Source organism: Squalius cephalus (genome assembly GCF_949319135.1).
Source record: "Squalius cephalus genome assembly, chromosome: 20".
Taxonomy (NCBI): domain Eukaryota; kingdom Metazoa; phylum Chordata; class Actinopteri; order Cypriniformes; family Leuciscidae; genus Squalius; species Squalius cephalus.
Window position 1 is genome coordinate 2,188,531 of NC_137141.1, and position 18,055 is coordinate 2,206,585.

General features: G+C 41.3%; 1 protein-coding gene across 1 annotated transcript in view; it reads left to right on the forward strand.

The window, feature by feature from the left end:
* The window catches only part of dph6 (diphthamine biosynthesis 6), a 106,366-nt gene extending 89,888 nt beyond the window's left edge, over window positions 1-16,478 (forward strand). Inside the window, exons 14-15 of the mRNA XM_079853183.1 lie at window positions 6,420-6,783; window positions 15,829-16,478. Of these exons, the coding sequence (XP_079709309.1) occupies window positions 6,420-6,783; window positions 15,829-16,175 (711 nt within the window). The 3' untranslated portion in view covers window positions 16,176-16,478. The remainder of the gene's footprint in view (window positions 1-6,419; window positions 6,784-15,828) is intronic.
* Window positions 16,479-18,055: the final 1,577 nt, after the last annotated feature.

The window sequence follows — 18,055 nt, forward strand, 5'->3', positions numbered from 1 at the left end:
GTTCTGGACTAAAGCCAGTAAACGGGCAAATATTTAAGACTGAGGACGCAAATGTAAAAGTTTAAGCATCATAAAGTCATGATCTGAATGAAACATCACATTCTCATCTGCAGCCGGTTCTGTTACACATGAAGAGTTGTGTTTCACATGCATGTATTCATGTGACAAAGCAGATGAGATGCAGAAGCTGCAGACGACTGACACGCCGTTAGAAGTGAGACGGTTTGCGTTCCTCAATAACACTGCAACACCCTCCAGTTGTGTGCATGCTTCAATGCAAACACAACACGAGTGCGCAGATGTTGACAGTACACTAGTGTGACAGGAATATTAATGATGCCGCTCGCTGATTTCCACTCTTGTTTGTTGTTACTGTGATTCTATCATATGCTTATTCCTTATACTCAGAGAACACTAAATGTTTAAGGCAAGACTGCCCTGGTGAATAGGGTAAAAAATAAATAAAAAAAAGTTTTTTTGATTGATTGATCAGTTGATTGATTACATTAATAACTGCAAAAAAAAAAAATTGTATTACAAGTTTTCTGAAATGTTATGTTTAAATATGCAAATGAGACGTTATCTAATTAAATATGCACTGATTTGCATACATTTCTAGAACAAAAATCTGAACATTGGATGAAGTCAGGTTCGAAAATCTTGTTTTTTGATGTATTAGAGATGAAGGTTTTAACAGAGGGGATTATGACCTTCAGAATAAAACTAAAGTTTGCTGTCTGTCAGTGTCTCTGAAGTGGAGGTTTCTGGCTCAGTGTAGGAGGAAAACCCCATTTTGAGAAAACGCCCTTTAAAGATATATAATTGAAATCTACAGACGCAAATAGATAAAGTGCTCTAAAGATACAGTTAAAAGTGTGTTTTGGATGTTTTCTGTCCACTAGCCTGAAAAAACACTTTATGAAAAGCCAAATATCTCAAAATTGACAGATGCATGAAAAAACACTGTTTTGCCTGTAGTGTCTCGCCTTGAGGAAACATTAGGAAGGAACAAAGGAAGATATATAATATGCATTCAGAAAAAAGTTGAATTTCCTTTTATTTATTTTATTTTATTTTTTTGCTAATTTTTTATTTATTCAATTATTACAGCACAAACCAAGTAAAACGGTCTGGATCTTTTTTTTTAACAATGCATAAGTTGCATGTATGAATACTGAAGTGTGTACAGTAAGTGTTGTTGTTGATTCTCTCATCATTGGCGTGTTGGTTCGGCACTGCCGGATTTGTGCACTCGAGTGTTATGATGAAAATGCTTTCTTTAGATTAACAATAAAGCACTTATCGCGTTTACCAGTGGCTTCACCACGCATCCAACAATCCGAGCACTGGTTAAAGGAGATGGAGCTGGCGAAGCGGAAGAGCCCGTGATAGAAACACGAGCGTGCGCTTCTTTAAACAGCCTGAGCGTTCATAACGTCTGTAATGGAGTGTGTGATGGAGTTTGCGGGGTTAATTGGCGGAGGAGCAGATGTGTTGTTTGTGGAGAGCAGAACCGCTCTGGTTGTAGTGAGCATTTAACTTCAGATCAATCATAACAACACCTCCTCACAACTTGAAGAAGTTCTTAAAGCCAAGTTCATGCATTTGACAGATGCTTTTATGCAAAGTGACTTACAATGACTTTACAATGTATATACAGTCAAACCAGACATTATTCAGACACCAGATATCATTTTTGATATTGTTTTACTAGTGTGATCAGGACACTATACTATAGTTCATTTCTGTAAGTGAGGAGAGCAAAATAAAGTAAACTGTGACATATTATATTATGATATTCAACATAATTCATGTGTGAGACAGTCTAACAGAAGGACGGACAAAACCAGTCAAATATCAGCCGAGTTCATAACTCTGAGTTCTGCTCATATTTATTACCATTTTATAAACTATAGTGAATAAACTGTGATAATATGAGAAATGTTGAAGGAGTCTGAATAAATGTTGGTTTGACTGAATACATTTCATCATTGAGTCCCTGGGAATCGAACCCATGACGTTGGTATAGTATTGGCTAGTATCATGATCTGTTTGAGCTGCACATATATTGTATTTCACTAAGCTTGTTTTCATTATGTTTTTATTATCTATGCATGCAGACTAAGTCAAGTTTATATTTATATATAGCGCTTTTCACAATGCACACAGTTTCAAAGCAATTTTACAGAGAGTCTATGATGCCTCAGTGCTTTAGAGCGATGTGTCCATATATAATGATGAGATTAGTGAATCTCTGGATTTAGATTAGATATATTGTATTTATAGGTTGTATTGATCTATGCAGTGATTTATGAATCACACTGAATAGTGATATTTATATATATATATTTTTTATTTATTTATTTATATATATATATATATATATATATATATATTTATATATATATATATATATATATATATATATTTATAATAATAAAAAATTATATATTTTTTTATTTAAAAATTGTTATAATACATTTTTTTCTCATTACATTGCGGTCTTTATTGTTTATATTTTTTATTAAAATTTTAGTTTGGTATTGTACAGCACAGAGGTCAACTACTGTTGTTTTTATTGTGCTTTATAGATACATTTTGATTTGATTTGATAAATGTTGGTTGTTTCTATATGATATTAAGAGATTTAAATGTCGGTTGGTTTTGTTCTATTAAAGTGCCCCTTTTTTGGTATATTCCCTTTCATGTAGAGTGTAATATAGCTGTTTGTGAAACTAATGTGTAACTAATTTGCATAATGCAGCCTGTGGTCTTGATTGGCTGAGCAGCGTCTTTTAGCTCCGCCCTCAAACACTGTAGTGTATCTGAGAGTGGAGGAGTTTGGTTCGTGTTGTTCGTGTGGAGAAGACGCTGTTTTCTGAGATTGATACGGTAAAACCCACGCCATCGTCACTGTTCGCATCACTGAGATCAAGAGCTGAGATTCAGATATGATAATGAGTGTTTGGTTTCTGACCAATCAGAGCAGAGCAGCTCTCAGAGAGGCGGGGTTTAGAGAGACTGAATCTTCGATCGAAGCGTTTCAGACCCTGAGAGGAAAGAGCTGACGCTGTAATGAATATTACGAGTATTATTTGCAAAACTGTTGTATGAGACCTTAAAAACAAAAACAGAAATCTTTAAAATAGCATAATTGGGGAACTTTAAGAGATTTTAATATTGGTTGGTTTTGTTAAAAGTGTAAGGCAAGAGATTCTCAAAAAATATTAAAGAAATTATGATCAGGCCTAACGAGCCACATTGGAAAGTGATGCAAATCACAGGCTGAAATGAAACGAGTTTTCACACTCGCTGCGAGGGCTGATAATGATGTATCGTTTCATCTTAACGTCTTGTCACACTGAACATTTGCTGTGAAGATCTGTGGGCCTGAAGGTGTTCCTCGGCCAACGAGTCGGCAGTGTTGCCAGATTGGGCGCGTTCCCGGGGTTTAGCGGGGTATATACAGTAAGTTGTATCTACAGTAAAGAGTGAGATAGAGTGAGATGTTCTACATATGTACTTCACAAAAGACGTACTGTAGTTCTGTCTGAAGTGCAACACAAAGCACGTTCTTGTTGTTATTTTATGTTGTCGGATTATCGTACAGTACATTTCAATGAATTACACATTTTGGCTGTGGTGTGTGTGCATTAATGTGTGTGAAATATCTTCTAATTACACTGCTTATTCCAATCACTTATACTGGACACTTTTTGCACTTAAATTGGCTTATTCTTGATGCAAAATGATGCATGTGGTTTAAAGTCATCAGTTAATTTCTTTGATTGCCAAATATAGTAAAAATAGTGCAAAAATAGTGTTTTTACATGCATTTGTCAATTTTGAGATTTTGGGCTTTTTGGCTTTCCATAAATGTTTTTTTTAGACTAGTGGGCAGAAAACATCCAAAACACACTTTTAACTGTATCTTTTACAGCACTTTATCTATTTGTGTCTGTAGATTTCAATTACAGTACATATCTTTAAAGGCCAAAAATGTGTTTTTCCTCCTACATTGAGCCAGAATCACATTATTTTGGCAGTTAAAGTTTTGGGCAGGGTTTTCTTGCGGCTTTGGGTCATTTTGACCCCCGTGGGAAGGATTTGTTACAAAACGTGAGGGAAGGATGGAGAAAAAATGGTGCTTATCAACCTTGATTGACATGGCAATAAAATGATATCACATTATTTTGGCAGTAAATGTTTTGGGCGGGTTTTTCCCGGAGTGGGCGTGTATTGGTGAGCTTTTGGGCTGCAAATCACCGTCCCAATCTGGCAGCACTGGTGTTCAGTACTAGCGCCTCCATCAGTGGTTTCAGGGCTGTGTTTCATTCATTCCTCCGCAGGACTTCACGCTGGGCAGCAAATGGAGAGGAACCGGCTGATCATCCCGAACCCATCAGCACCCGCTGCGATCCGACTCCACACACTCCCTTATAATGGTGTTTACCATTCCCCACCTCATCCGCCTAGCCTTCACACATGCCTACCGAACTTTTTTGGGTGGTTTTGCCCTATGAAGCGGATCCAGCGATGCGTTTCAAGCGTCTGGATGTCACGGGTCGGCCTTTAAACCCACTAAACGAGCCCCTCTGGGTCCTTATTACGGTCCCCGAGGGCCATTAACAGCCTCCCCTTCATCACGGCTCCTCGCGCTGTTAAGTGCTAATCTAACGCTCTCGTTAAAGACGTCTGAGTGAACACTTTACACACAGCTACTTAAAGCTTCTATTGTTTACTCGGAGCTGCTCTGAAAAGTGGTTTGATGTTGATACACAATCAGGGCTGGTTTAATCTGGATGTAAGTGCAGCGTTGGCCGATCGGGTCACGACGAGGACTCGGCCTGAAAATTGGGAGAAAAGCCTCTCTGATTTATTCGCCGTCTGCTTTTGAGCGAATCTCAAAATAAAGTGTATGTAACCCGTCATTATTCTGCTGTGCTGGAGTGGGATGTGAGTGGATGAAAATTGATCCAGAGAATTGAAAAAGGGGGTTAAGTGTTTTTGCCCTTATCGACGGCACAACAGAACGGCTGTTGTATGAAACACTCGTTTGTCCCCCATTAGCAGATGAGACGGTGTTATTTGAGGCCCGCATTGTGCTGAACACAAACACAAAGATGCTCGAGAGGCGATAATGGCCCGGCGAAGAATAAAGATTTTAACTCTGCGGATCATTTAAAGCCATCACAAACGCTCGTGGTGAAATGGTGTAAAACCACCCGCGCGTGTCTGGAATCAATCGTGCCGTGTGTGTCTTTGTTGTAGTTCATCTCTGCGCTCGTGTGTGTTTATTAAATAACATTAACAAAGTTGGCAACACTTTACAATAAGGTTAACTACCATAGTTAACACAAACTAAGAATAAACTGCACTTCTACAGCATTTATTAATCTTAGTTAATATTAATTTCAACATTTACTAATACGTTATTAAAATCAAAGGTTGTATTTGTTAACATTAGCTAATGCACTGTGAACTAACATGAACAAACAATGAACAGCTGGATTTTTACTAACATTAACACAGATTAACTAATACTGTAATAAATGTATTGCTCATTGTTAGTTCATGTTAATTAATACATTAACTAATGTTAACTAATGAACCTTATTGTAAAGTGTTACCGCAAAGTTTAATAAACAACACTATAACAAATGTTATCTAACATTAACTAATGGAACCACATTGTAAAGTGTTACCAGCGACTTCAAGTTTTCCGAACAGATGCAGATCAATTGATACTTTTAACAGTTTCGTGGTTCTCAGAAGCAGAAGTCGTCATAGTTGTGTAATCGTCTGTATTGCTGAACCGAAACCACATCAAATGACCAGTCACGTGACCAGCAGCCACTGAACATCAGCTTTTGACATTATTCCTGGCTGGAAATACGGGGGCATTAGTTCTTCTGTAGTTTCTGCTGGTTTAACCCTTCTTGTGGCGTGTGAGCCGCTCGTGTCGTTTCAGGAAGATCCTGCAAAAATATAACAGCGGCTTCTTAACCGCCTTAAAAGGGGGCGATCTGAGCGCCCTACATAGACAACACTCATCATATACACTGATGTGAAGCACACAAGACTCAATGGAGTTTGACTTTAAAATGTTGTCAATGAAGCAAAAAAATACACAACACACACACACACTCAATTTCTATTGGATTAAGCTATTTTTATTGATACTGCACTGAAACTATCAGATGATAATTTGAAAGATATTTAGCTGATTAACGACACTACTGTCTTCTGTAGTCTCATATCTGATGAAATTTGCATCATTGGTTCTGCTTATCACTGTGAAGCTGCTTTGAAACAATCTGTACTCTATAAAGAGCTGTAGAAATAATGTTGACCGGACATTGAATGAAATATATTTATAATCCATAAGAGTTTATTGGGGTTGTTGTGTGTGTCCACAGGAGGACAGTGATGGCGTGGAGGTCAGTGTCGTGGTCGTTCAGTCGTTACCCAGAGGAGCCGCGGTGGAGCTCCATGTGATCGCAGTGCAGGACCGTCCCGCAGACCGAGCGTCCCATCGCAGCGTCTCCCGGGTCCCGGGCGGCTCCGTCGAGTGCCGACTGCTTCAGTCCGGCTGCGGGCGATACGCCTCCCTGTCTCTGAGGCTGAGTTTCAGCGATGCACACACACCAGCAGCCCAGACCCTCACTGACGCACTGCTTTCCTCGTACCACAACGCTGTTCAGAAGACGGAGAATCTTTCGGCACTGTGTGCCAGAGTTTTCTATAAGAGCCACGACATGTTCGTCACAGAGATCGCCACAGGTACGGCTCATCTCCATATTTATTTTGATTGTTAAAAAACTGTGTACAACTTTAGTCTTGCGGGTCAAATTCACCTGTATTGGTTTCCATGCAATTTGCAAAAATCAACCCTCTGAAAAACACTAAAGATTGTACATTATCTGTACTTACTGTAAGTACTGTTCTTTCTCTTGCTTTTTGCTATGTCTGTTTCTCAAACCCTTGTAAGGGCAGAATGAGTTTCTCACCCGTCTGTTCAGTGTGCAACAGTCTAGGACTCGAGATCCCAAAAAAATGAACAACCAAAAACATCCATTGACAGAATGTGTGACTGTGAAACTCAAACAGCGAATTCTCCTTGGATGATTAAGAAGATGAATCTTCCATTTAGCATCTTAAAGGGTTAGTTCTCCTGATAAAAAAATTGTCATCATTTACTCATGTTGTTCCAAACCTCCAAACCTATAAGATTTTCGTACAAATAAACATATTTTAAATGAAATCTGAGAGATTTCTGTACCTCCATTGACAGCCCATGCAACTACCTTTTTTATTTTGCTTCAAAAAGTTCATAAAGAGACTGTAAAACTAATCCATAAGAATCAAGCAGTTCAGTCAAAATTTGACACGTTTTACACGGTACGGCTTATCTCCATCGATTCAGACACTGGGTCTAGCTGATCCTCATGGAGACGTTCTCTTTTGTTTTGATTATTTTGATTGTTATTTTGCTATGAAAAACACAACAAACTGTACATTATTTGTACATACTGTAAGTACTCAGGGTTCATACAAGGTGCTTGAAGAACTTTGAATTTGACTTTTTGAAATATAAGTCCTGGAAAACCCTTGAAAACAACCATATAAATGAAGAGGTACTTGAAAAGTGCTTTACTTATTTAAATACAATATAAATGATATAGAGTTTCATTTTTGAAAAAAACAAAACAAATATAATCTTTTCACGCTAAGTTATCACTGCTGCCCATCTGACAACCCCCCATCATATCGTTTCTGGATATGAAGTACGCCAACATTATAATATAAAATATTATTTATTGAACAATAATAGCCATTATAAACTTTGTAAGTTGTATTTTGGATACCTTATATCTGTAATTTGAATTTAAAAAAAATCTTAAAGAATAAAGCTATCCCTCCGGTGGAGCGGTCTGTTGCGATGCAGCTGTGTCCGGCGACCACTACCTCCTCTAAGGCCTGTAAGTTCTCGTCTGTTCTCATGGTCAGGGCTTACAGAGCCTGTGGGCGAGCCGCTTCCTCCCTGCATGCCATGTCCTTGCTCTAGGACCACCAGGCCAAAGCACTCATGGACATGCATGAGGGTAGTCAAGACCATGAGCCCTCGCCCTCCGGGGCACGAAGGTTGCGGCTTGAGCGGTCGGTCTGCCGATGTCCACCTTAGTGGTCCAGGAGCGCCATCTCTGGCTCAACCTGGCCGATATGAGGGAGACTGATAAGTCTCGGTTCCTGGACTCCCCCATTTCACAGTTTGGGCTCTTCGGCGGCGCAGAGGAGGAGTTCGCCCAACAGTTCTCCTCCGCCCAGAAGCAGACGAAGGCGATCCGGCAGATCCTGCCCCGGCGGCCTGCTGCTGCCTCCACCCTCCCGCCGGTGGCAGATCCTCCGCCTGCTCATCACCGAGGGCTTCCTCCTGCCGCCGCCTCCGCTCCCGCTAGGCCACAGCAGCACCTTTCACCCAGGCCTCAGTGTGGAGCCGGCCGCAGGCAGGCCACCCAGCCCGCCCACAAGCGTCCCTGAGACGGGCCACCCAGGGATGGAGAGAAGAGCTCTTCAGGAGATGGTAACCGCATCACTCCCTCCCCCTGTTTCTGTTCCGCCGCTGGCTCCCCGGAGTCTAGCAAATTCCTCTGTTCCTGGGTCCCAAGAGGGCCAGACAGGCAGTGTGCGAACCTGTAAAACCTTGCCACCCTCAGCCCACTCTTGTATCGCCAGCCGGCAGCCAGGTGCAGTTTGAGGACCCGATTACGCCTTCTCATGCACCCCCGGCCGACCTGTGGAGACAGGTATGTGTTGCACCGCACACTCAGACCCTGCTTCGGGTCGGGTCCCTGTCTTCTGAGTCGGGTCCCTGTCTTCCACCTCGCTGCCCCACCCCGGGTACGTCTGTGGTGCCCCTGGCTCTGTTTGTGGAAGCCTGGAAAGTGTTTCCAAGTCTGTCCAGCTGGCTGTACCATCAGACTCGGCTGTACGATTCAGTTCCTCCGGCACCCGCCCAGGTACAGGGGTGTTCTTTCATGTCTCCATTCTCCCACGACACAGGCTATTCCTGCACTTCGCGTTCAAGGGTTGAGTGTATCAGTACAAAGTCCTACCCTTCGGGCTGGCCCTGTCGCCCCGCGTCTTTACGAAGGTTGCGGAGGCGGCCATTGCTTCCATGAGAGAGCGTGGTGTTTGCATCCTCAACTATCTTGACGACTGGCTGATACTAGCTCAGTCTCGGGAGCAGTTGTGCGAGCACAGGGACCTGGTGCTCCGGCATCTCAGCCAGTTGGGTCTTCGGGTCAACTGGGAAAAGAGCAAACTCGCCCCGTGCACAGGATCTCTTTTCTCGGTATGGAGCTGGACTTGGTCCACCAGACGGCAAGCCTCACAGAGAAATGTGTCCGGTCAGTGTTGAACTGCTTGAATACTGTCAAGAGCAGAACAGTGGTCCCACTGAAAGCTTTTCAGAGGCTCCTGGGGCATATGACTGCATTAACGCCGCTGGGTTTGCTTCATATGAGGCCGCTTCAGCACTGGCTTAACGGCCGAGTCCCGAGATGGGCGTGTGACAATCAACCCGGCCTGCCGCCAAACCCTCAGCCCGTGGTCAGACCCCTCATTTTTCAGGGCCGGAGTGCCCCTAGAACAAGTATCCAGGTATGCTGTGGTCTCCACAGATGCCTCCAACACCGGCTGGGGGGCCACGTACAATGGGCATGCAGTAGCGGGATCTGGACGGACCCTCAACTGCATTGGCACATCAACTGCCTCGAGTTGCTAGCAGTACACCTTGCTCTGAGCCGCCTCAAAACACTGCTGGTCCGCACGGACAACACTGTGAAGTCCTGTCTATAAAAACAGTTCTCCTGCTTGCTCTGGCCTCCATCAAGAGGGCAGGGGAACTGCACACATTTTCGGTCAACGAATCGTACCTGGAATTCGGGCCAGCTGACTCTCACGTCATCCTGAGATGTTCCTACCACTCCCTTTCGGGACCAGGTGGTGAACCTGCAACCAGAGGAGGCAGACCTAGCTCTGGCTTTTCTCTCTTTCTCTGTTACGGAGGCCAGCAGAAGGGAAAGGCTGTCTCCAAGCAGAGGTTGGCCCACTGGATAGTGGATGCCATTGTTTTGGCGTACCAATCCCAGGATGCACCATGCCCCCTCGGGTTGCGACCCCACTCCTCTCAGAGTGTCGCTTCTTCCTGGGCGTTGGCACAGTGTGCCTCGCTGACAGATGTCTGTAGAGCTGTGGGCTGGGCGACACCAAACACGCTCCTTAGATTCTATAGCCTTCGTGTCGAGCTGGTAGCCTCCCGTGTGCTCTCTTCTCATAGCCAGTCAACACCGTAGGCCCCGCTCGAAGCGTCGGCTTGCTGCGCCATTCCCCTCCTATGGACTGGATACGTGCGCCATTCTTGAGCTGCTGCTCCCGGCGCAGAGGGCGGAGCTACAACAGCTTGTGTCCTTTTACCTCACACAGACATGCACTGAAAAAGCCTTTTATGATAAAACCAGAGTCAGACAATGATGGAGAGACTCAAGAAGAGTTGACAGTATTTTGTTGACATGTAATGCAACAGGACATTTCTGAATGATTAGTTGATGAATTTATGTCACTTATGTGTAGTTATCTTCTAGTCATTTATTCGCATATTCTGTCATGATAATCTATAAATCGTGTTCAGGGGGCGGGGCTTATGTAAATTCCAGGGTTTGTGATGTCACTAACCTGTGAAGAATGTGGTGTAGTCTCTACCAGCCGTTTGTTGTAGTCCTTAAAGCAATTTCTTTAAAAGTAAATATCTCCCTTTGCTTTGAACTTTGAATGCTATAATTTTGCAGATGTTGTTTATGCTCAAACAGCAACATTACACACTAACTAAAGTTAGAAAAGTCAAATCAAAATCAGTAACCCCTTTAACCGAACTTCCAAGCGTGCTGCGTAACACAAGAATACATCTCATTGGCTATTTCAACTTTTATTGCCAAGGAATTCTTTTTCATTTTAATCTACTTTAACTTGATGTACTAAAATGTAAATAAAAATCAAATAAAAACTAAAACTAAAACCATAAAAACATATTTGTTACCTAATAAACATTACCTGAAAAAGGCTAGTTGACAAAGACATAAAACCCACAAAATTACTAAAACTTTAACCAAAATTAAAATAAAAATGGAAAACTGATTCAAAAGTAAAACTATATGCTACCATCTAGTTGAAATTAAAGAGAAGAATACAGTTTTATTGGATTATTGTTCAGAAGGCATCTAAATATATTTTTGATTTGACTATTATAGATAATTCGACTGAAGTGAAACTGAAATCTTTTAAATATGTTTTCAGACAGAAACTCCTCCAAATGTCACGAGTCATAGTTCATCAGCAGATCATAATCAGACCTGACACAGCTAACTGCGCATCTTCTGCTGTAGAAGTTTCCTTTTCCGAAGCACGCTGTGGTCTTCGGGTCCGTCATGAGCCGATGGTGTAGCATATGTTCAGACACATTTATCGAGCTGTCAGTGTGTTCCTGATGCCCTCAGAGAGAGCCGAGAGCGTCTTCACGGGTCACAGACCAACAATACCACAGCAGATATGAAGACATTTGCCCTCCAACCCTTTCCGTGGGACGGGGCACACGTTCGCTTCACAGAAGCCTGAGTCTCCTGTCGTTTCTCCTGATATCCTCTCGTGACAGATGCATGTTTGGCTTCTGGACATTCTGGAAACATGAACTCTTCTGGAAACATCTCGTCTGACCGGAGATCAGGTTGATGTTGTCCAGTGATCATCGGCTCCTGATGTATTTTAGATTTAGATTTAGATTTACATGCACACAGATGTGCTGATAACTACCAAAAATCTGTTTTTATAAACGCTAGTTATACCAGTTCGCATGCAAACCAGTAACCCGCTAACACAAAGAAAACCGCATTTACAAGACTTCCCATTCCTGTATATTCCACTGTGTATTCTAGGGCTGTCAGAATGGCTGAAAAGCTGAATTCAAAGTTCTTTCTTATATATTGACAAAATTCAAATTATATTTGAATTCTTTAGACCAGGGGTCTCCAACCCTGCTCCTGGAGGGCTACTGTCCTGCAGACTTTAGGTCCAACCCTGTTCCAACACACCTGCCTGTAATTATCAAGCAACCCTGAACAGCTTGATTAGCTGGTCCAGGTGTGTTTGATTGGGGTTGGAGCTGAAATCTGCAGGACTGTAGCCCTCCAGGAGCAGGGTTGGAGACACCTGCTTTAGACAATACTTAATATTACTTGGAAAAAAAGTACTGTATTGTCTCCTATGACCACAAGAGGGGGCAAACGAGCGCAATAACCCAATATATACCAAATCAAGCATTGCATCTTTTATTGAAATGAAATGACATTCACTTTTTAAAGTGCATTATCTTTTGAAACAATGTGCATGCAAGGAAAATGAGGTTACTATAGTGAATACTATAGTGTTTGTGCATCAGTAACCTGAGAAACACGCTTCAACACACAGTGTAATGAACTACATGAACACACAATAGCAAACTGCCATTCAGAAACACTCACTTCTACTCACTACATATTGTTCATCAAAACACCAGATTGCTGAGCGCTTTTTGTTGAGAGTGTTTCAGCTGATGAACACACACACACACACACACACACACAGTCAGATCTGGTTTGGTCAAGTATGTCTTTGCAAGATTTTTTGCCTCGGACTCAGAGGGTTTTCGTCAGCAGGAAAGCCTTTTCCCGCCATTTTTCACATTAGCAACGCAGCGCTGTACACTGGATAAGCTAACAGAAACAAACCGCGTCGGTGACGCCATCATCATGTCTAGCGTCTCTCGACACACCAAAACTTCTAATGCACGGGTTTTGCATTTGAATGTGCAGTTTTTGTTAATTTAGTTTTTATTCAACGAATATTCAAAATTCAAGTTTCTATTTGACAGCCCTACTGTATTACATTTATGATGTTGTGCTGTTAAATAAAGCATTAACCCCATAAAGCCTGACATTTTAAATTACAGTCAGAAGCGAGTCACGATTCCCAGTGAATGCATGAACTCATATCATGTATATCCTGAATCCAGTTTAAAGGCACAATATGTAACTTTTTTGCTTTAAAAATAGCAAAAATCACTATATCTATGTTATATATATTTTTTTTGTTGTGTACTTACATTATCCCGACTGTTTCCAACAACTTTCAAACCAGGAGAAATTTGTAATTTAATTCGAAGACACGTCACGTTTCTTTATTTCCGTTTTGTCGCCGTCAATGGCGTCATATCCGCGTTCTCCCTGGTTTCTGCTCGTACTGCCATAGCAACCAGAGCCCTCTGATAGTAACCAAGGCGACAGACGTGGACAACAGTGTAGTTCCTAATGTCTGTCTGCACGCTGTTGTTGTTTCGTTCAAACATTATGGACCATGGCAAGCAGACTTTGGATAAAAAAGGAGAACTAAAACGAGAATCAATATCAGCGCGGTGTTTTCGAGATGCCTAGAGCTCCCATAGACAGTATAACGAGAGCTCCACGTCCGAGACTTCGACCGCTCCTACATGTACTTTATTAAACAGGTGCGCACATTTACATAAAACTAATCAATGTTATATAGTTCAACAATGATAAAATGTTAGAATATGATCTGTATGTTATTGTAATGTTGATCTAGTTTACTGCTAGTCTCATACAGACAAACTAACACTTTAATTTCAACACATTCAGATGCAGTTTAGTGTGATAGTGTAATGTTAGAGCAAGTGAAACAGCGCTGCGTTACCTCACAAGTTTAATTTGTCTAATAAACTGACCTGTGAGTAGTAATTCTGCACTTGCGTGTAGTTCGGTAGAATGAAATGTCCATATTCCTTTTATATCCGCGGGACTCGCGTCGCGTGTGGAGCTGATAGTGTCTCTTAGCAATCCCGACCTGCTTCATATCACAGTCATGATAAAAACATCGATGTATTCAGTCATCCATAAACATTATTAGATCGGTCGGCTTGACGTTGGCGACAACATCCATAATTCTTAGCATGTGTTGCGTCATCAAACTACGCCTTTGTTATTGTAAAGAGGTTAGCGACCCCTAGTGGCGAAAAATGCCATACTGTACGTTTAAGTTGCATGGAAAAAAGCATCTGCCAAATGCATCTGTAAATGTAAAGTGATTTGCCGAACTCGTTGAGCTGGTTTCCACGGGATCCTTGCGGAAATTAACCATGGTTTTACTACAAATAAAACCAAAAAAACATGGTTATTATAGTTAAACAATGGTAACTACAATTGAAATATGGCTTTGCTACACTAACCATATAATCATGGTGTTTGTTGTAAAACTGTGGTTATACAAATGTTAATCAGTCTGCTAAAAAACTATGGTTACTACACTTTTACTATAATAAAACAATGGTTAATTTTCGTAAGCGATGGTCTGATGGTAGTCTCCACTGTTACACACACACACACACACACACACACACCTTTAGCCTCATGAAAGTCTGACATGAATGGTCCTCTTGAAGGTGACCGTGTCACTAATATAACTTGTTTTCTATGTGATCTGCTGTTGAAAGTCAAGCACCACAGGCCTCGATAACACACTGAGTTAATTACTCGACGTGCGATCTTTGACGTGCTGTGTGTGTGTTCTTAATGAAAGAGCCTGATGATTATCAAAAGAGCTTTTACCTTCCAATCTCAGCGTCCCTTCGTTTGTGTGACGAACTTGTTCACTTTCATAGTTCACACACTCACACACACACACACACACTACACACTGACCTCAGTATCCCAGCGCTGCAGTGCATCGGTCGAGCTGGAGTTAGAAAGGTCATGAGATTGATCATCTCTTCCTCTTCACTAATAGTTACAGCAGCAAATGAACATCAGGAGTGTTGAAAGATACAGAACAACTTCCTGAAATCAGTCCTGTCTCCTGTAATCCATCAATCAGCGTTTCAGCCGTCAATAACACAGCTGGAGAACAATTATGTCACGTTTAACTCAGAAAAGACATTCAATGACCATAAACTCGATAGTCAGCTAGAAAAAAGAAAAAAAAATTATAAATATATGCAGTATATTACATATTCATTATATTTATACTCAACCTGTTAATAAATTCATCATAAAAACAAGTGTTTATGACAGCTGCCGTTTAAATCTTTATATTTCAAAAAACTAATTGGAGTAGAAACACAATTATGTCATTAAAAAGTCGATATAAAAATGTGCAATTTAAATGTTTATATGAAACTTTTGATTTGAGAAATTATCACTTAATTAAATTTGATTCATTGATTATTAAAAAAGTTTATTTCCAGCTGGGTTTCGGCTCATGAAAAGTACGCTGTATTACAGTTTTGAGTGAGGAGCAGACCGAACTGAATCTGTACGTGTGTGTGTGTGTGCATTCAAAGTCTGTCGAGAAAGAGTGTGTGTCGCTGGATCAGGTGACACTATTCATTATTTGACTTTAGTGGACATCAGAAGAGCGTCTGATTCCCTCCTGCGCTTACAAACCTCCCCGATCAATCCCACCGGAGCCTCCACAAGCTGCTAATCTGTTGCAAATGGCTAACTAAAGATTTTCTGCTCCTCTGTGTATTACACGCGCGTGTTTAGTACCGCACTGACCATATGTCCACACACACACACACACACACACACACTCCCGCAAGCTGTCTGAGGATCTGAGCGGGTCAATACTTCAGGAATGTGCTGGAAGGGTTAAGCAGAATTGAGCGAGCACTTATGATGACGTGTGTGAAGCGTGACCTTTGACCTCTGTGTGTTGTGTCCACAGGGCTAGAGCGGCGTCTGAGTAGATCTGGTCCCGATGGATCCAGTCCTGATGGATCTGGTCTCAATGAATCCGGTCCCGATGGATCCGTTCCCGATGGATCTGGTCCCGCTGGGTCTGGTCTCGATGGATCCGGTCCTGATAGATCCGGTCTTGATGGATCTGGTCTCGATGGATCTGGTCCTGATGGATCCGTTCCCGATGGATCTGGTCCCACTGGATCTGGTCTCGATGGATCCTGTCCTGATGGATCCGGTCTAGATGGATCTGGTCCCGCTGTGGTGCTGGTTCCGGTTGAGGATCTGCCGGGCCGTGTTCTCCTGCTCGTCTCCTGCTGGCTCAGTGTGTAGAGGAGTCAAACCTCTGAACTGGAATCAGTGCCGCTCTCATTCACTGCATATTTGTGTGTTTTTTAAAGGGATAGTTCACCCAAAAATGAAAATTAGCCCATGTTTTACTCACCCTCAAGCCATCCTAGGTGTATATGACATTCTTCTTTCAGAGGAATACAATCGGAGTTATATTAAAAAATGTCCTGGCTCTTCCAAGCTATATAATAGCAGTGAATGTCTGTTTCTGTTTTGAAGTCCATAAAAGTGCATCATATCCATCATGAAAGTGCATCTATCATCATAAAAGTGCATCTGTCCATCATAAAAGTGCATCTGTCCATCATAAAAGTGCATCTATCCATCATAAAAGTGCATCTATCTTCATAAAAGTGCATCTATCCATCATAAAAATGCATCTATCCATCATAAAAGTGCATCTGTCCATCATAAAAGTGCATCTATCTTCATAAAAGTGCATCTATCCATCATAAAAGTGCATCTGTCCATCATAAAAGTGCATCTATCATCATAAAAGTCCATCTATCCATCATAAAAGTGCATCTGTCCATCATAAAAGTGCATCTATCCATCATAAAAGTGCATCTATCCATCATAAAAGTGCATCTGTCCATCATAAAAGTGCATCTATCCATCATAAAAGTGCATCTGTCCATCATAAAAGTGCATCTATCCATTATAAAAGTGCATCTATCTTCATAAAAGTGCATCTATCCATCATAAAAGTGCATCTATCCATCATAAAAGTGCATCTTTCCATCATAAAAGTGCATCTGTCCATCATAAAAGTGCATCTATCATCATAAAAGTCCATCTATCCATCATAAAAGTGCATCTGTCCATCATAAAAGTGCATCTATCCATCATAAAAGTGCATCTATCCATCATAAAAGTGCATCTGTCCATCATAAAAGTGCATCTATCCATCATAAAAGTGCATCTGTCCATCATAAAAGTGCATCAGTGCATCTGTCCATCATAAAAGTGCATCTGTCCATCATAAAAGTGCACCTATCATCATAAAGTGCATCTATCCATCATAAAAGTGCATCTATCCATCATAAAAGTGCATCTATCCATTATAAAAGTGCATCTGTCCATCATAAAAGTGCATCTATCCATCATAAAAGTGCATCTGTCCATCATAAAAGTGCATCTATCCATCATAAAAGTGCATCTGTCCATCATAAAAGTGCATCTATCCATCATAAAAGTGCATCTATCCATCATAAAAGTGCATCTATCCATCATAAAAGTGCAACTGTCCATCATAAAAGTGCATCTGTCCATCATAAAAGTGCATCTGTCCATCATAAAAGTGCATCTGTCCATCATAAAAGTGCATCTATCCATCATAAAAGTGCATCTGTCCATCATAAAAGTGCATCTATCCATCATAAAAGTGCATCTGTCCATCATAAAAGTGCATCTATCCATCATAAAAGTGCATCTGTCCATCATAAAAGTGCATCTATCCATCATAAAAGTGCATCTGTCCATCATAAAAGTGCATCTATCCATCATAAAAGTGCATCTGTCCATCATAAAAGTTCATCCGTCCATCATAAAAGTGCATCTGTCCATCATAAAAGTGCATCTATCATCATAAAAGTGCATCTATCATCATAAAAGTGCATCTGTCCATCATAAAAGTGCATCTGTCCATCATAAAAGTGCATCTGTCCATCATAAAAGTGCATCTGTCCATCATAAAAGTGCATCTATCCATCATAAAAGTGCATCTATCATCATAAAAGTGCATCTATCCATCATAAAAGTGCATCTATCTTCATAAAAGTGCATCTATCCATCATAAAAGTGCATCTATCATCATAAAAGTTCATCTATCCATCATAAAAGTGCATCTATCCATCATAAAA